Genomic DNA, 19,285 nt, shown 5'->3' on the forward strand with positions numbered 1-19,285 from the left:
TTATTACCACCTTACACAGTGACTTGTTGTACCCACGTTATGTGAAGCGAGTTTCAAAGCCTCTCACTTTAACACGGGGTCTAAAGTCTTCCTTGAATGGATATAGCTTCTTTTGTTTTTTCCTACAGATCAGTGCAAGAACTTTAATGACTGGTTTGGCAACATTAAAATGAACCTTAAGGAGTGTTTTGAATCATCAGAAACAAAAAAGAGTGTGGAAGAAAAGCTGCAAAAACTTTCTGTAAGATATATGTAAATTTTAATCAAAATTTATCAAAGCTAACATACTAGAGGCGTAGAACTGTATTTAACTAGATAAAATAATAATTACTTTGACTTGCTCATTTCTCTACATAGAGATATTGTTTCCAAATAACCGACTTTTTCCCAAATTTTTGAAACTCCATATTTACGGGGTCAGGGTGCAAGGCACTTAAGCAATTTCTGTTTTCACACCTGTTCTAAGATGCTGTTTAACAGGGTGTACTGGTGAATCCGGTTTTGGTAAAATCATATTTCATACAAAACAAAGGCTTCGCCTAATGTGGACTTGGATGTCCCTTTACTTTTCCTTTTGTTTTTTAAGTGTTGGTTTTCTTTTTCTTTTTCTTTTTTTAGTATTTACTTATTTATTTTGGGGTTGGGGGAGAGAGAGAGAGAGACTCAGACTCTCAAGTAGGCTTCCCACTGTCAGCTCAAAGCCCAATGATGCGCTCAAACTCACAAACCGCGAGATCATGAGCCCAAATCAAGAGTCAAACACTTAACCAACTGAGCCACCCAGGAGCCCCAAAGTCTCTTTACTTTCTTGAGAGAGGTCTCTTGACTTTCTGTTAAGTTTTTTCTGAGTAATATTTCTTTTAACAGTCTCATTTGGACTTTCATGTAGCTGGTCAGAGGGTAGTGGAGGGCAGCTTGGAATAAAAGGTAATGTGCAAGCAGGCATTTAAAATGCATATGGCACCTTAAATCTTCATCACTTTAGGCTAGATTGTCTAGTACTTTTAGGGAGGGTGAGCCTTTTGTTTTTTAAGCACTATTTGTATGAATTTATTTATTTTTATTCTTTTAATTTAAATCCAAGTTAATTAACATATGGTATAATAATGATTTCAGGAGTAGGATTTAGTGATTCATCACTTAACTTATAACACCCAGTGCTCATCCCAACAGTGTCCTCCTTAATGCCCACCACCCATTTAGCCCATCCCCCCACACAACACCCCTCCAGCAACCTTCAGTTTGTTCTCTGTATTTAAGAGTCTCTTATGGTTTAACTCCCTGTTTTTATATTAGTTTTCCTTCCCTGCCTTTATGTGCGTCTGTTTCGTATCTTAAATTCCACATATGAGTGAAATCGTATGATATTTGTCTTTCTCTGACTGAAGACTGTCTAGTACTGTAGTTTGATGATGAGTCATGCTCTCAAGCTTATGAGTGGCACTAAGTATTCCTTGTTTGATTCTTTACTTTGCTGATACTGTTCTTTATTGGTAGAATTGCCTTTCTTCTTTTTTAGTTTAAGTCCTGACTTTTTTGTCGTTGTTGTTGCCTTTAACTTTGTCCGTCGCATGGCCTTAACAAATGATGCCCAAACCTTGAAACACAAACATTGAAATAAAATTCTTATTTGGACAGAGTTAAATAGAGAATAGTCTGTGTAGTTTTACATGTTGATTACCCGAGGGGAGCAAGTATTTAGAAGCTGAGCAGAGTCGGGAAGGAAAAATGCAGCTTCCCCAGTCTTACTCCTACTGACTTTCATGAACAAGCACTATTTTGCTTGATGTCATATCCAGCAAGTCAGATGCAGACACACATTCGACAACTAATGTAAATTATCTTTTGGTCATTTGCCATTGGCGCTAGCCATATCTCCGTAGCTTTTCTTTCGTATAGGATGTTAGAAAGGTGACATGTCTACGTATCAGCTTGGAAAAGTGCTACGGGGCGGGGGGCGGGGGGGGGGGAGGGTAGAGACCACACTTCAGCTTGCCAGTAGAGCATCACTGACTTTCTGTCTTCCTTAAGGATTTCTTAACTCTTGAAGGAAGAGGCAGTAAAACACAGCAGGTGGGAACTGTACTAAGTCATGTGAAGAAGCATCTGCCCAAAGCACATGTTAAGGAGCTTCACAGTTGGATTATAAATCAAGAAATTGAATTAGAAAAAATGGAGTCCATTTGCCAGGCACGAACAAAGGAGCTGAATGCCTGCTTGCAACAGCTACTGAGGTAGGAAGTAAAGGTGATAGCTAAATAATATATGTTTCTAATGATCTCTTTACACGTTTTGTGCATCAGTACAGCTAGCATGGGGATGTACAATACACACAAATTTCACAAATAAAATATACGTTTTCAAATCTAAGTTTGACCCTAGGAAGATAGAAGTTGAGAGAATTCTTCAAATTATCTAATATGGCAGTAGTTCAGAGGAGAGTCCAAAAAATGTTTCCTGTTCTTTGTGATATGTTTGCATAGCTTGTTGCTTTATAGAATCCTCCTATATATATTTTTTTAACATTTATTTATTTTTTTTTTTTTTTAACTTTTTTTTTTTTCAACATTTATTTATTTTTGGGACAGAGAGAGACAGAGCATGAATGGGGGAGGGGCAGAGAGAGAGGGAGACACAGAATCAGAAACAGGCTCCAGGCTCTGAGCCATCAGCCCAGAGCCTGATGCGGGGCTCGAACTCACAGACCGCGAGATCGTGACCTGGCTGAAGTCGGACGCTTAACCGACTGCGCCACCCAGGCGCCCCAACATTTATTTATTTTTGAGACAGAGACAGAGCATGAACGGGGGAGGGTCAGAGAGAGAGGGAGACACAGAATCTGAAACAGGCTCCAGGCTCTGAGCTGTCAGCACAGAGCCCGACGCGGGGCTCGAACTCACGGACCACGAGATCATGACCTGAGCTGAAGTCGGACGCTCAACCGACTGAGCCACCCAGGCGCCCCTGTAGAATCCTACTATAATACAGGCTACTGTTGTTCAGATTTTAATGTTGCGAATTAATTCTTCACCAAAGAATAAAAAAAAAATGTAGTAAAAGCCTGATTGGTTTACAAAATCCATGCCAACCTTCTCTTCATAGAAACACTTTTTGCTTATTTTATATTCTAACGTATGTAATATTCTGTTAGTCTCCAGGATGACCACAGAAATCTGAGCACATGGTTGACCAGTCAAGAAGAGAAATGGAAAGAACTGGAAAAACCAGGAGAGAAAACTGAGCTATTTTGCGAAGCTGTAGCTAGAAAAAGGTATAGCTAATCCTGTATGAATATATTTTCTGCCAACATGGTTTCTTACATGGTATTGTGGCTCCTCTAAACTTTCGATGATGTTTGGAATTTTCAGGGAACAATTTGAATCTATGGCCCAGCTGAACAGTTCTTTGAAGGAATATGGGCTTACTGAAGAAGAAGAAATAATAATGGAATCAACACATTTGATTGATAGATACCAGACATTTTTGAGACGATTATGTGAAATTGATGAAGAGGATAAGTTACCTCCTACAGAGGACCAGAGCTTTAACGATCTTGCACATGATGTAATTCATTGGATAGCAGGGATTAAAGAGTCCCTTATGGTTTTGAATTCATCTGAAGGCAAAATGCCGCTTGAGGAAAGAATCCAAAGAATAAAGGTATAACTGTGGAAAGTAAATTTCGGAGGTCAGAATGAACTCTAATTTTTAAAAGATTTACAGGAAAACTGCAAAGATTTGTTTCTTAGTGGAAAATAGGATTACTGTGGAATGGCTGAGGACGTTCAGATGACTGAGCTTACAAGAGAGAAGAGTTGTGATGGATCTAAAATTATTTTAAGGCAGACAGAAGAGAGAAGGTGTATTTTCTCTTTCTAAGGGCAGTACGTATGGCGCTGTGGCAGGTGGGAGTTTGCTAGGATATAAAAAGAATTTATGTCAGTACAAACACATATCCGCAATGTCAAGGCGGGGCTGGAGAGGAACTCTTCTTCAGAGCAAATACGTATGGCTCAAAAGGTTATTAGATATCGAGTACATTGCGTAGTTTATAAAGGTTATGACATGCCGAGGGGGTTGCAGAGGGCAAGGGACTCCCAAGCTCCTCTAAGCCCACTTTTTATCTAAGGAGAGATTCAATAGGCGTTGGTAGTTACAAATGCAGGGGACAGAAGCCCATGTGCTTAAAAGGAACCCAGAAGGAAATTGTGAAATCACAATCGAAGCATTATTACAGGAAGAAATGGTTCTGAATAGTGAGCTGTAAGAGTCGGTAAGGCTTACTGAAGTAATTGGAATCATTTGGGATTGTACGTGAAAGATTTTCCAGGGGAGGTGAATCTGGAGTAGTATTTCCAAGAAGGGAGGAACATGATTGTTAGAGCAAAGGAGGGAAAGAGAAGACCAGGGAATGGGAATGAATTATGTTGTAGTGGAGAGACAAGAGTTGACAGGGGGCACTGCCTTTTCCTGTGGGAAGCCCTAAGTCTCATTTTGGGTGTATAAAAATGTCTTGTTCAGGTTGTTTCCTTAAATAATTCAGTGGATAGAAAGAAGGATTTTCCAGGGTCTTTTGGGCATATAACTTATTTGAAGGCAGTTGAAAATCAAGAGGAGAGCAGGAATGCAGCAAGGGCAATCTGACAAATACTTAGGGAGAACCAATTCTGTATAATGTAAGGAGGTATCATTATCTTTTGGGCAACGTAAAAAATGAAAAGGTATTTCTGAAATCTACTCTGCAATTGGAATCTAAATAGAATGTTTATAAATAAAAAGGTATCATATGTACTTCCTCTAAGTAATGCAAATGAGATTCTAAGATCTTTCTTTACTTCAGGAAATCATTTTACTAAAGCCTGAAGGGGACGCTAAAATACAGACCATCATGAGTCAGGCTGAGAGCAGCAAGGCTCCATTGGCTCCAAAGACCCTTACTGATATCAAGAACCAGTGGGACAACACACTCCATTTAGCCAACACGTATCTAAGGTAAAGGACATGCCTTCACTTTCACGCCTTTTCATTGCCCGGTGAAGCCATAACAAGTATGTTTTGTCTGCCTCCTGGGTTTGGATATAATATCTGTTGGAGAGAAAGGCAGTAATGTCAGGGGCATTCACAATGTCAGAGGCAGAAATGAAGATGAATAGTTCTCGGGATCAGATAGGAGGCACATGCTGTCATAACTCTGTGACAGTGTTTACTTTGGCTGGTTCATCAACCCATGGAGCTCTCGGTAACAAATTAGCATTGTCTCCCATTCTACTTTCAACGCTCTGCTTCTTACCAAAACCCCCTTCCCCCAGACAATTTCAGAGTCAGCATGGTATTACTGTAGAATAATTACGCCTTTAAATATATATATTCCAGAGAGTCTTAAGTGTGTAAACATTATAAATGTCCGAATTCAGTGGATGTAATTCTGATGAAAATTCTTAATTCATATCACATGTTAAATAATATGTTTACTCTTTAGTGGAGATGTGAATTTTAGATCTTTTCTAGGAAGACAAGCAGATCAAAACTAAATTTAAGCATAAACTAGTTAGTTGGTTAATATACTGAATGATTATTTGTTTTACTTATATGAGCAAGAAAAATATAAGATAACATAACTATATTTAAGCACAATAAAAACTGGAATGGTTTATTTTATTTACTTTTTTAATATATGAAATTTATTGTCAAATTGGTTTCCATACAACACCCAGTGCTCATCCCAAAAGATGCCCTCTTCAATACCTGTCACCCACCCTGCCCTCCCTCCCACCCCCCATCAGCCCTCAGTTTGTTCTCAGGTTTTAAGAGTCTCTTATGCTTTGGCTCTCACCCACTCTAACCTCCTTTTTTTCTTTTCTTTTTTTTTCTTCCCCTCCCCCATGGGTTTCTGTTAAGTTTCTCAGGATCCACATAAGAGTGAAACCATATGGTATCTGTCTTTCTCTGTATGGCTTATTTCACTTAGCATAACACTCTCCAGTCCCATCCACGTTGCTACAAAGGGCCATATTTCATTCTTTCTCATTGGCACGTAGTACTCCATTGTGTATATAAACCACAATTTCTTTGTCCATTCATCAGTTGATGGACATTTAGGCTCTTTCCATAATTTGGCTATTGTTGAGAGTGCTGCTATAAATATTGGGGTACAAGTGCCCCTATGCATCAGTACTCCTGTATCCCTTGGGTAAATTCCTAGCAGTGCTATTGCTGGGTCATGGGGTAGGTCCATTTTTAATTTTTTGAGGAACCTCCACACTGTTTTCCAGAGCGGCTGCAAAAACTGGAATGGTTTAGAATCTAAATTATTAAGTGTTTGTTCTCAGGTCAAATTATGTGACAAAAATCTATTTTTTTAGGAATGCTGCAAATAATTTCTGATTTGGTTTCTGAGCTAACCTTAGTGCTATTTAGAATGCTATATTGCCAAAAGAGTCATTGGGAATAATTTATATTAGTGTTATTTTAATGCTTTTTATTGTAATGTATGTTATACTATAATATGCAAAAAGCATTCCAATTTCCTAAGTGTCATTTCTAAAATATTTTGTACAACTTAGCCATCAAGAAAAGCTTCTACTAGAAGGAGAGAAGTATTTGCAAAGTAAAGAGGATCTGAGATTAATGCTCACAGAACTGAAAAAGAAACAAGAAGTGGGCTTTGCTCTGCAACACGGTTTGCAGGAGAAGAAAGCTCAGTTAAAAATTTATAAGAAATTCCTCCAGAAAGCGCAAGATTTGACATCCTTGCTAAAAGAGTTAAAATCTCAAGGAAGTTACCTCTTAGAATGCACTAAAAATCCCAACTTCAGTGAAGAGCCTTGGCTGGAGATAAAGCATCTACACGAAAGTCTTCTACAGCAACTACAGGTGAAATGGTCAAAATGAGTTTTTTAATGATTGTCATAATTATGCACAAGTATGTCATATTTGTATATGGAACCATTTTTTGTTCTTCTGGTAAATCAAAAACTTTTAATGTTTAATTTATCCTTTTTAGATACAAATACTGACTCTGTAAGGATAGAGAGCTCAATCCAGTCAGTGTTGCTAGAGAAATCCAGTGGCCATTATTTGATTATTATGTATTTTTTTCTCATCCAAGTTCCTATTTTCAAGGGCCAGAAGGGTTAAGATTTAAGTATCTCTCTGAAGGTGATGATGTTAAAGTTATCCATGCATCTACCTATCCATCCATTCATCCATCATCTATTCATTGGAATAGTTTACAGGTGACCCATGAACAAAGTGGGGGGCTAGGGATGCTGAGCACCCCCCACAGTTGAATATTTGCATATAACTTTTTACTCCTGCCAGACTTAACTGCTAATAGCCTACTGTTGACAGGAAGCCTTACATAACATAAGCAGTTGATTAACACATATTTTGTATATGTATTATATATCTATATTAATATATGACATATATATTATATATTACCTAAAACATATATTACTTATAATATAGTAAGTTAGGGAAAAGAAGATGTTATTAAGAAAATCATAAGAGGAAATACATTTACAGTACTGTACAAGCTCTGTGATAAGTGGATCCATATAGTTCAAATTCATGTTGTTTAAGGTCAGCTACATATTCATTATTCTGTATAAACCTTATCAGTTTCCCTCCCTTGAGTGGTCTGCAGTAAAAGAGTTAAGAGATAAATGTCAGCTTGTCACAAGGGAATGTATTCTTATAAGAGAATTGTCTGTAATTCTTTGCATATGGGAAGTTAGATCAATATAAGGATAATGTGGGTAAGAAGTCTTGCTTATACAGATTGCAGGACATGTGCAGGGGTAAAGAGATACCTACTTGGCTATAAATTATTTCGTTTAATAATTGCTACTTTTCTGATGAGGTGTGGCCACCTTATTTTCTTATTCCAGGAAGCAGACCTGAAGATGGGTTTGTTCTCGAGTTAGGATTACTTTTTCCTAAGACACAATGTTGGACTTGAATTCTTAGGAAAGGAATCTGAGGTTAGGCTGATCTCATATAGTCTCATTTACAACTGTGGGTATTTGATTTTACTAAGAAGGATAATTAAGGGAGCTGCTTTATTATGGATGTTTGTGATTTGATGATATAATTTGAAGCCTTTACATTTTGTAAACCTCTTGAGAAGTAAATTGTCCTTAGGAATGAAATGAAGGCCAAGAAGCATGTGATTTCAATAAGCCATTTGTGGGGGGTGGGGAGGAGGAGATTTTACATGGAAATATCTCAAATACTAAAACTTTACTTAAGAACTCTGGACAATTTATATGGCCCTATTCCTTTTTCCAGATGAAAGTTCATAAAGCAAGTGTGTATGAACAATTTAATTATTTTCTGAGGGAGGAAATTCAGAGACATAATTGGTGAATTGTCATTGGTTTTATTTTTAGGATTCCGTGCAAAAATTGGAAGGTCACGTTCAAGAACACCACTCGTACCAGGTTTGCGTCGCAGACCTGAATACTACGTTGGACAATCTCTCCAAGGAACTTGCCAGTTTTTCTGATAAGCCTTTGGATCAAATAGCAACTGAGGAAAAACTGCAGAAACTGCAGGTATTAAACAGTGTCCAGACACGATGGACATGAAAACAAAATCAATATTAATTACGATGAACAAATCAGTGTCTTTGGTCAGAAATCCAGTTGTTATTCAGATAATTAAAAGTAATTAATTAAAGTTCTGGCCAGTCATAGAAAATGGGGATGTTCTTCTTTTTTTTTTTTTTTTTTTAATATTTTATTTATTTTTGATAGAGAAAGACAGAGCACAAGCGGGGGGAGGGGCAGAGAGAGAAGGAGACACAGAATCCGAAGCAGGCTCCAGGCTCCGAGCCATCAGCACAGAGCCCAATGCGGGGCTCGAAGTCACAAGTTGCGAGATTATGACTTAAGCCGAAGTCGGATGCTCAATTGACTGAGCCACCCAGGCGCCCCCAGGAAGTTCTTCTTTAGTGACCAAATCCATTTATAATTTGACTTAAACATTTCCCTGCACTCTGGAGCCTCAGAGACAGTTCCACCAGTGACCAGTCTGTACCTCCTGGAGATTTTTGTTTTAGAGCCCGCATGTGACCCCAGCAGATACTGACTAGTCAAAGGATGCGTAGTATGCAGCAAGACCAGGAGGGAAATGCCTCAGTTTCGCATTCTTTTTTTTTTTTTTTTTAATTTTTTTTTAACGTTTATTCATTTTTGAGACAGAGAGAGACAGAGCATGAATGGGGGAGGGTCAGAGAGAGGGAGACACAGAATCTGAAACAGGCTCCAGGCTCTGAGCTGTCAGCACAGAGCCCGATGTGGGGCTTGAACTCACGGACCTCGAGATCATGGCCTGAGCCAAAGTCGGCCACTCAACCGACTGAGACACCCAGGCGCCCCAGTTTCGCATTCTTTATCAGGGGCAGATGGGAGTTACAGAATTTGTGCCTTATTAACCTGTATACTCACGCTGTAAGTTAGAGCAGTCTCCAGATGTAAGGCTTCCAAAATCCCTTCCCAAAGTCCAACAGCACCTAGCCTCATACAGTGAGGATCACACGTGCTTTACCCACGTCCTCAAAACATGTTCCTTGGATTCTCACTCTCTGCTTTGCCAACAAGCAGGGCTGCAAGGTGACTTCTAGAAGAAAACAAAGTAAAGCGGCTCTTTCTTTAACAGCTCCTTAACTGGAGATTTCATGGGGTGAGTCTCAGAGCAGCGCTGGTGGCCTGAGTGTGGGAATTCCTCATCTCTTTCTTTTAGGGATCTGGGAATCACACAAGCCTTCTCCTCCATGGCCTGATAGTGTGACAGGGCTGCTTTCCTTTCTAACAGTGATCATTTGACAATATTCAGGGCTCAGTCATATCCAAGGCACTGTCTGGGTTCCACGGATACCGAGGAAAGTGTCAGACATGAGCCCAGCTCAGGCTCCTGCTACAAAATTAACATAGAACCTCTGATATAGACAGAAGGAATCTCAGAGGCCATCAAGTTCAGACCCCACACTTTACACTAGATAAGCTGGGTTCTGGAGAGATGAGGGACTTCCAGGGTCATCAGGTTAAATGACAGAGTAGGGGCTGCAATTCAGGTCTTCTGACCCCAGTGGACAAACTCCACTGGGATATTGTGCAGTTATCTGTGGTTCAGCAGGTCTGGAAAATAACGCAGCAACTTCCCGTTCTCCGTCTCCCAGCTCCCAACCAATAGGCCTGCTTTTTCTTCCGTATTCTCTGACTGAATATTTCTCCCATCTCTCCAAGGTTCAAGTCAGAATCCTGGCTATCCACGCTTTCCCAGATCCCTCAATCTAGTCAGACACCAAATGTTGTCTCTTTCATCTCTGGAATATCTTTACAGTTTGTTACTTCCCCAAGACCCCCGTTATTGCCTCCTTGGGGCAGACCCTTAGCAAACAGACCCCTGCATTTGACTTGTGAGTGGGCTCTCTGCCTGCACTTGTCACTCTCTCTATTGCAACATCCCCTTGGCCGCGCCAGATCTTTCTAAAATGCAGTCTGGACCTGTGTGTATTTGTTAGCGTAGATCTTTTCACATTCTAATACAATTGTCTGTTTACTTCTGTGTCTCTCACTAGATTATAGGAACCTGATGGGACTGAATTTTACTCATCTATGCAACTTCAAAACCTATCATGATAGGGGCGCCTGGCTGGCTTGTTTGTTAGAGGGTGCAACTCTTGATCTCGGGGTTGTGAGTTCGAGCCCCACATTGGGTGTGGACATTACTTAAAACATAAAGGACAATTTTTAAAAAGCCTACCATGATAATATTTGCTGCTGGTTGAATGAATGAATGAATAAATGAATGAATGAGTGAATACTGTGTAGTCTATTAGGATAGTGACTAATAAATACTATCTAGTTCACTTAGCAACTTTAAGTCTTAACTCTATTTCAGAAGTAACATCAGTAACTGCTATAGTACCTCAAATTCCATTTGAGTCTTGAGTTCTCAAATTAGCCTGATTTGTTCATGCATTTAGTAAATATTATTTGGGTTCCTGCTATATTTAAGATATTGCATTGGATAGACTGATTAAAGTTTTGCTCTGAATTTTAAATATTAACACTAGATTCATGTGGGCACATTCTAAATGATTCTTCTATTTTTTTCAATGCTTTGCACAAAGTAAGCCCTTATTATTTAGTATTTTGTGTAAAAAGGCTGTATCTTGAACAAAATACATACTTAACAAATATATGTTGACTGCCTCCAACGTTCCGGGAACTGTGTTATGAAATTTTCTTTGTTACTTCTTATAGACTTTTAGTATCTTATACAGTCTGTTGGAGGTTTTGATCTGGGATGCTACAGTGGTTTAAATCTTGCCCAAAGTTTTTTCTTTGTGATATGAATTGGTAAATTTATTATACTTTCCACTGCTGGAGAAGAATACTCTGTGATTTCCAAAAGTCAATGAACTCTTGTGACAATGGAAATACTTTATGTGATCATCTTTTCTCCACTTACAGGAACTAGAGAATAGACTCAGTTTACAAGATGGCACATTGGAGAAGATTTTAGCTTTAGCAAAATCCATCAAGAAAAATACATCTTCAGTGGGACAGAAGATTATTAAAGATGATATAAAATCACTTAAGTGTAAACAAAAGGATTTGGAAAACCGACTTGAATCTGCTAAGCAGGAGACAGAAAATTGTCTTCATAGCATTCTCCAATCAAAACGCTCAACAGAACAGAAAGAAAAGTTTAGTCTGCCAGGCAGAGAGGAGGAGGTCACTTGTGATGTGCAGGAGTCCACTCAGGACTCAGCTGTACTGGAAAAATTGGAGCAAGATTGGGAAATAAACAAGGTAAGGGCTTGTGATTGCCTCTCTAAGACATCGCGTCTGAGAAAGAAGAGGTGTTGGGCTCTGAAAAGAGGGTAGTGAATCAAGCCTTCTGATTTCATAATTAAACCCTCAATGTGCTGGCTATTTATGATGCCCACTTGTAAAAAGAGCCCTTAGAAAACTGTTCAGGATTTCGGTGGTGCAATATTACTGTTTAGTCTGTTAAAATGTCAGTCATCAACTTGGGTTGATTATTCTCTCTGATATGTAATCAGATACCGTTTCTTGGGTCAAGAGCACAAAGGCAAATTAGAAAAGGCAAAAGAAAAGAAAATGTGTTCTACCCATTTTCTGAGGGAAAAAAAAAATCCAAGAGCCCCATTTTTTTTTTTTTTTTGGTTGATTTTATAATGAAATCAGAGACTGTTTGAAAGGATAGGTTCCTTTCTTTTTCTTCTCATGTTAACCCTCTACTGCAAATGCATTTTTAAATGTTGTCAGATCGTTTGGTGTGAGAACATCAACATTCAGCCTCCTAATTTCCCCGGGGGAGAAGAAAGAAGAATGTTGTTTTGTTTTCTTTCTAAACCAAATGGGTACATTTTCCTGTGGCTCTTAAAGTTCTTTCTCATAGGTTAGAGATTGAAATGGAAGAGGCACAAAGAACCATCCAGGATACTGTATTTGAAAGCGTCTTCCTGTTAGGCAGCCTCTCACAATCCAGGGTCCAGTGGGACCATAGCAAAGATCAGACCATTCAGGCTTGAGTCCTCATCAGCTTTTTATGGAGTACGCGATCAACAGCGATGAAGAGAGCGTATGCTTCTGTTGTCTTCTTAAATTTTTTTTTTTAACGTTTATTTATTTTTGAGAGACCAAAGACAGAGAGTGAATGGGGGAGAGGGCAGAGAGAAAGGGAGACATAGAATCTGAAGCAGGCTCCAGGCTGTAAGCGGTCAGCACAGAGCCCAACGCAGGGCTCGAACTCACGAGCTGTGAGGTCACGACCTGAGCCAAAGTCGGACTATTAACCAACAGAGCCACCCAGGCGCCCCTTCTGTTGTCTTCTTAAAACAGAAATGCATAGAAAATTATAGGAACCAGAGAGCAATCTCTAGAAATGGTGTAAAACAAGGTTAAATGCCAATAGAGCATCTCTCTGGCCATGAGGAGGACTTACTAAATCCCACTTGTTGTGTCAGACACGGTTAAGGAAAATGTCTTAAAGAATGAAGGGCCCGTGCATGCGACTCTTGAGTTGTATGTATAAAAGAAACTTTCTTAGCAGTATTTATAAATATTTTTTTTTCAACGTTGATTTATTTTTGGGACAGAGAGAGACAGAGCATGAACGGGGGAGGGGCAGAGAGAGAGGAAGACACAGAATCGGAAACAGGCTCCAGGCTCTGAGCCATCAGCCCAGAGCCTGACGCGGGGCTCGAACTCCCGGACCGCGAGATCGTGACCTGGCTGAAGTCGGACGCTTAACTGACTGCGCCACCCAGGCGCCCCTCTTAACAGTATTTAAAGAGCAGTAGATAAGTAAAAAAATATATATAGCTGAGTGTTTTCTATCCTAATGCATGATGTTGCTAAAGGGAATTGCTTAATAACTTTTAAAATTAGCTTCTCAGACCCATTTTGGCTGTGAGCACCCAAAATTCAGTAGAGTATTGAAAACTAAAGATCATAATCCAATAATCAGAACTTTTATAATTTATTAAGCTTTTACTTAATCTTGAATGATGAGTTATTTATAATTTATGATGCTTCATTAAGATTTTTTTTCCATTGAATCATGTAAGACAAATATATTCTAATATAAATTTTTATTTAATTTGTGATGTCTTGCATATGGTCAGAAGATTCATGTGTTTGTGAAGGAGGAAATAAGCTATTTTTTTAATGTTTATTTATTTTTGAAAGAGAGAGAGACAGAGAGGGAGAGAGAGAGTGTGCGCACATGAGCAAGTGAGGGAGGGGCAGAGAGGACCGAAGATCCAAAGAGGGCTCTGTGCCGACAGCAGAGAGCCCCATGCGGGACTCGAACTTGCAAACCACGAGGTCATGACCTGAGCTGAAGTCAGACGCTTACCTGACTGAGTCACCCACGCTCCCCAAGATAAGCTATTTTTAAAGTTAAAACCATTATAGAGGTACTTAAGTTTTCAAATAATTTTCACAGGTCTAGGATAGAGGAAACTGGTTTTAATTCTCTAGTAGTATTTTATCATGATTACTTTTTACTCTTTTGTAACATGAATCTTTTTTTTTTTTTTCCCCCCCTCTGAATGTGTGCTTCTTATTTTCTCCACTCTAAGTACTGGCTGTATTTACTTTTTTCTGTGTAACATTAGACCATGTAAGACCCAGAACAATTTTAACGTTGAACAGCTAGTAAAAGTGATCAAAACATGTATAGACACATATACGATGAGGGTAAATTACTTAAGCAGGAATCTCTATATACTGAGTGCATAGAGCACATAAAAGCACAATTGACTGAATTATAAATGTAATTAATCAGAAACTCTTATGGTAGTGAAAACAAGCACTTAATTCATTAAAAACATCCATTGAGGCCTCTTTTGTACTAGTCATTCTGCTAGAATATGGGCATACAGTTGTCACAGCTTAAAATATAACACTAATTAAATATCTAATTAATGCTCACTTCACGTGCCTTTTTGGAATTTGGAAGGGCTTTTATGAGATTATTTAAAATCGTCTCCAGAAGAATTTTTAGGAAGTTTTTATTTTCTTCTACTTTTTTCTTTAGTAAATTTCATGTGATCTTAGAGTTTTGTTGAAAGCATGATTGCACTTTTCAAAAATTGCCATTACCGCATGCATTGCTAAGAATTTCATTTTAGGTGAAATTTAGAGGATAACTTAGATCTGGACCTTTGGCTGACTTTTTCTTTAATATCTAAAAATATTAATTGGGGCGCCTGAGTGGCTCAGTCAGTTAAGCGTCTGACTTCGGCTCAGGTCATGATTTCAAAGGTTGTGAGTTCGAGCCCCATATTGGGCTCTGTGCTGACAGCTCAGAGCCTGGAGCCTGCTTCAGATTCTGTGTCTCCCTCTCTCTCTGTGCCTCCCCCACTCGCGCTCTGTCTCTCTCTCAAAAATAAACATTGAAAAAAAGTTAAAATATTAAGGCAAAGCTGGAGGCAAGAGAAATTATACAGACTGAAGGGTAGGGGTGCTTATGATCAAATATCTTACTGGATATTTTTATAGAGATGAATTTCTAAGAGTTTTTGAATATGAAAAGGCAAACCTGCCTTCCATCTCCCCCCCCCCATGTAAGTGAAGTAAAGTAACAAATTAGGGTATGATAAAAAGTGAAGACTGACTAATCTTTTAAGATTTTAGATGTCCATAAAGGGAAATGATAAAGAGGAAAAACAGGAAAGTAATACATTCTGGGTTTGTTATTATTCTAAAAACTCATAAAGCAACATTACATATTAACTGGTATTAAGTGTTCTTCCCTACCCCTCTCCCTTCCACATGTCAACCTGCATGACATAATTGCTCCCTCAAAAAACTTTTTGTCTATAATTACTTCTTTAAATTCCTTGTCATTAGGTATAATTGTCAGTATGTCTGAGTTGGTTTTTTTGTTCTTTTCAAAAATTTCTGAGCATTTATAATTTCAGTGTTTAAGAAGCATCCAGAGAAATTCTGGAAAGTAGATGGTCACAGATACAGACAAAGGTATCCCGCTGTGGGTGAGCCCCCAGAAATACAGTGGAGTCCGTACTAGAGTGAGAAGGAAGACCACTCACTGGATAAACAGTTTTCAATCCTGGGGTAAATGATGTCTATTTGGGGTATTGTTTATCCTGATAACACAGTAAAAAAAAATTTTGAAATGGAACACATAGTTGGGCTATACGCCAGCTCTGTCTTCAAAGCGTATTACTTTGCCTCTTTTTGGCCCGTATGTAAATCTTGCTTCTTACTCTAGAGGTATTTTTTATAACCTAAGATTTGTTCCCTTACGGGACACCAAGTGACCTACATAGGGTACATGGTGTTGACATCTCTGAGCAGCATGTGTTTGAGAGCATTTTCTGAAGTCCTGAAATCTTAGGCTGAGGGACCTTAGAAACTCTCTAGCCTAACTCTTGTGTTTCAGGTGAGGGAAGTGAGAGATGTTAATTGGCCAAATTCGTTTTCTGGCAGCGCTGGGACTAGAACACAGCTGTCCTCTACACAGCCTGATGCTTCGTGGCTTACCCCACCATTTTATTGACTGTGTTATGTGGGTTGTTAATTGAGGTCTAATATGCTAATGTGCTATCTGACCTCAGTGGACCCCTTACTGTGTTCTTGTGCCTATTTTGAACTTTCTCTACTCTCGGTAAACCCACCAAATCCTGTTTCTGTCATTCCTAGCAGATATCAGATCAACGACAGCTAGATTGGCAGACCTAGATCAGCAGATCCTCAATTTCTTTGTAATCTGCTTTATAATCCACAGATGATTCATCTTAACAAGCAAAGACTAAACAAAACTCTCTTATTTTTTGTCTAATATTAATTCGTCTCTACGTCCACTCAAAATTTATTGAGCAGACAGTGAGGGTTCAGAGGTGAACAAAAATAGACGTAGTCTCTCTTCTCATTGAGCTTCTAGTCTAGAGGAGGAGACACACATCAATCAAGTAACTAATGAGAGCCTAATTACAGGAACTAAATGGAGGAACCCATTTCCATGATCGTCTATAATAAAGGATTCTGACACGAACTGTAGTCAGAGCTTCCGTAAGGAAACAACATTTGAACTGAGACCCGAAGGGTGGCTTGGAATTAACAGAGCTCAGGGCTGGATGTTGGGAGCATTTTTGAAAGAAGAAGTAGAATTTCCTCTTGTGACGGGAGAGAGAGCGTGAGGAGTTAGAAAGGATGAACGAGAGGGTGGAGGAAAGAGGAGAGCGACACAGGTGAGGCCTGAAAGGTAGGCGAGGCTGGCCGAGTCACAAGTGCCTTACGGGTCATGTTAACATCGTGGACATCATGCTAACAGAAGGAGGCAGCCCCTGAGACTGTGTTGATATGCCTTTCATTTTGTCTCTAGTGGTGATGATGGATGCTTATCTTTAGGAAGCTTTTATAAAGATTTTATTCTTCTTTATGACTGAGCGATACTCCTTACATAGGTACACTACGCTTTCTTTATCCATATATCTGCTGAGGGACACTTAAGCAGCTCCCACATCTTGGCTGTTGTAAAGTATGCTGTAGCGAGCCTAGGGCTACACATAGCTCTTCAAATTTGTGTTTTTGTTCTCTTCAGATAAATACCCAGAAGTGGGATCGCTGGAACATATGATACATTTACTTTAAATTTTTTGAAGAATCTTCATAATGTTTTCCATAGTGACTGAACCAACTTACATTCCTCTCAGTAGCTTTTGAGGGTTCCCTTTTCTCCACGTTCTCACCAACACTTGTAATGTTTTGCCTTTTTAGTAATAGCCGGTCTGACAGGTGTGAGGTGGTATCTCATTGTGGTTTTGATTTGCATTTCCCTGGCGGTAAGTGACGTTGAGCATCCTTCATGTGCCTGTTGGCCTTCTGGATGTCTTCTTTGGACAAAAATGTGTGTTCATGTTCTCTGCCCATTTTTTTAATCAGATTTTTTTTTTTAATAAATTGTATAAATTCTTTGTATATTTTGGCTGTTAACCCATTAACGAGTGTACGACTTGCAAATATCTTCTTCCTTTCAGTAGGTTACCTTTTTGCTTTGTCGATGGTTTCATTTGCTGTGCCAAAGCCTTTTATTTTTTTTTAATTATTTTATTTTATTTTATTATTATTTTGTTCATTTTTATTTATTATTGAGAGACAGAGAGAGACAGAGCATGAGCAGGGGAGGGGCAGAGAGAGGAGGAGACACAGACTCTGAAGCAGGCTCCAGGCTCTGAGCTGCCAGCACAGCGTCTGACGTGGGACTCGAACTCGCACAAACCGTGAGATCATGACCTGAGCCGAAGTCGGACGCTCAACTGACTGAGCCACTCAGGTGCCCCTGTGCAAAACCTTTTAGTTTGATGTAGTCCCATTTGTTTATTTTAGTGTTTTTGCCTTTGCCTCAGAAGACTAATCCAATAAAATATTGCTAAGGCTCATTGCAAAGAGCTTACTGCTCACGTTTTCCTCTAGGAGAGTAGATCAGTCTTTTTTTTTTAAATGTATATTTATATTTAGTTTGGAGAGAGAGAGTGAGCAAGTAGGGGAGGAGCAGAGAGAGAGGGAGACAGAGGGTCCGAAGCAGGATCTGAGCTGTCCGCACAGAACGAATGCGGGGCTCAAACTCCAGTTGGTTGGACACTCGACCGACTGAACCACTGGGGTGCCCAGAGAGTAGCTCTGTCTTTAAAATGTTTTTTTTTTTTTTAAACGTTTATTTATTTTTGGGACAGAGAGAGACAGAGCATGAATGGGGGAGGGGCAGAGAAAGAGGGAGACACAGAATCGGAAACAGGCTCCAGGTTCTGAGCCATCAGCCCAGAGCCTGCGGCGGGGCTCGAACTCACGGACCGCGAGATCGTGACCTGAGCTGAAGTCGGACGCTTAACCGACTGTGCCACCCAGGCGCCCCTAGAGTAGCTCTGTCTTATTAGCCATCAGAGAAATCCATTAAAACAATAATGATATCAATTTCACATGCATTATATTGGCAGAAATTAAAGTCTGTTAGCATCAAATATCAGAGAGGATTAGGGAAAATACAAATTCTTTTACCATGCTGGTGGGAATCAAAACTGTAATTCAGTTTGGAGAACAAATCAGTAGCTATCCATTACTTAAAAGGAGTAACTTTAGTCCCAGGAAAACATCCCAAAGAAAGTCACACAAATGTGCAAGAAGACTGACAAGAAAGTGTGTGTCACAGCAATATATCTGTAATAAGAAAAACCGGAAACAATATTATGTTCACAGTAGCCTGACAGATGAATAAGTCATGTTCATGCAGACAGTAGAACAGTATAAAAGGTAAAATGACTGTATTAGATTTTTCTCTGTCACCATGAATACATCCCCAAGCATACTGTTGAATGGAAAAGCCATAAAATGATAATACATAATTCCAGTTTTATAAGAATTAAAATACATAAGGCAATACTGTATGAATGACATATATAATAAAAGTGTTAAAATGTGTGTGTGTGGATGCCTGGTTGGCTCCGTTCATAGAGCACGTGACTGTCCATCTCAGGGTCATGAGTTAGAGCCCCATGTTGGACAGAGAGATGACTTAAATAAATACATACTTTTGAAAATGTATGTGTATATTTCAAAATAGTGGTTATCTCTGGGAAGGAAGAGATGAAAGAAGGATGAGGACTGGGCTTTCAATTATATTTGATTGTATTTGTGGTATGGAAGATTCCATTACTTATATCTGTATCACGATTAATGACTGTAGGTCATATTTTGTTCTTCTAACTATGTTTGAAATA

The 19,285-nt window shown here is 39.2% G+C and overlaps 1 protein-coding gene across 10 annotated transcripts in view; it reads left to right on the top strand.

Moving 5' to 3' along the window:
• Positions 1-19,285, top strand: part of SYNE2 (spectrin repeat containing nuclear envelope protein 2) — a 345,486-nt gene that overhangs the window by 164,228 nt on the left and 161,973 nt on the right. For all 10 annotated transcript variants that reach the window (XM_043556321.1, XM_043556324.1, XM_043556329.1 and 7 more), the window contains exons 38-45: positions 129-241; positions 2,032-2,234; positions 3,152-3,271; positions 3,369-3,660; positions 4,841-4,992; positions 6,564-6,873; positions 8,394-8,558; positions 11,484-11,825. In XM_043556321.1, coding sequence (XP_043412256.1) covers positions 129-241; positions 2,032-2,234; positions 3,152-3,271; positions 3,369-3,660; positions 4,841-4,992; positions 6,564-6,873; positions 8,394-8,558; positions 11,484-11,825 — 1,697 coding nt within the window. The remainder of the gene's footprint in view (positions 1-128; positions 242-2,031; positions 2,235-3,151; positions 3,272-3,368; positions 3,661-4,840; positions 4,993-6,563; positions 6,874-8,393; positions 8,559-11,483; positions 11,826-19,285) is intronic.

Source organism: Prionailurus bengalensis, chromosome B3 (genome assembly GCF_016509475.1).
Source record: "Prionailurus bengalensis isolate Pbe53 chromosome B3, Fcat_Pben_1.1_paternal_pri, whole genome shotgun sequence".
Lineage (NCBI taxonomy): Eukaryota > Metazoa > Chordata > Mammalia > Carnivora > Felidae > Prionailurus > Prionailurus bengalensis.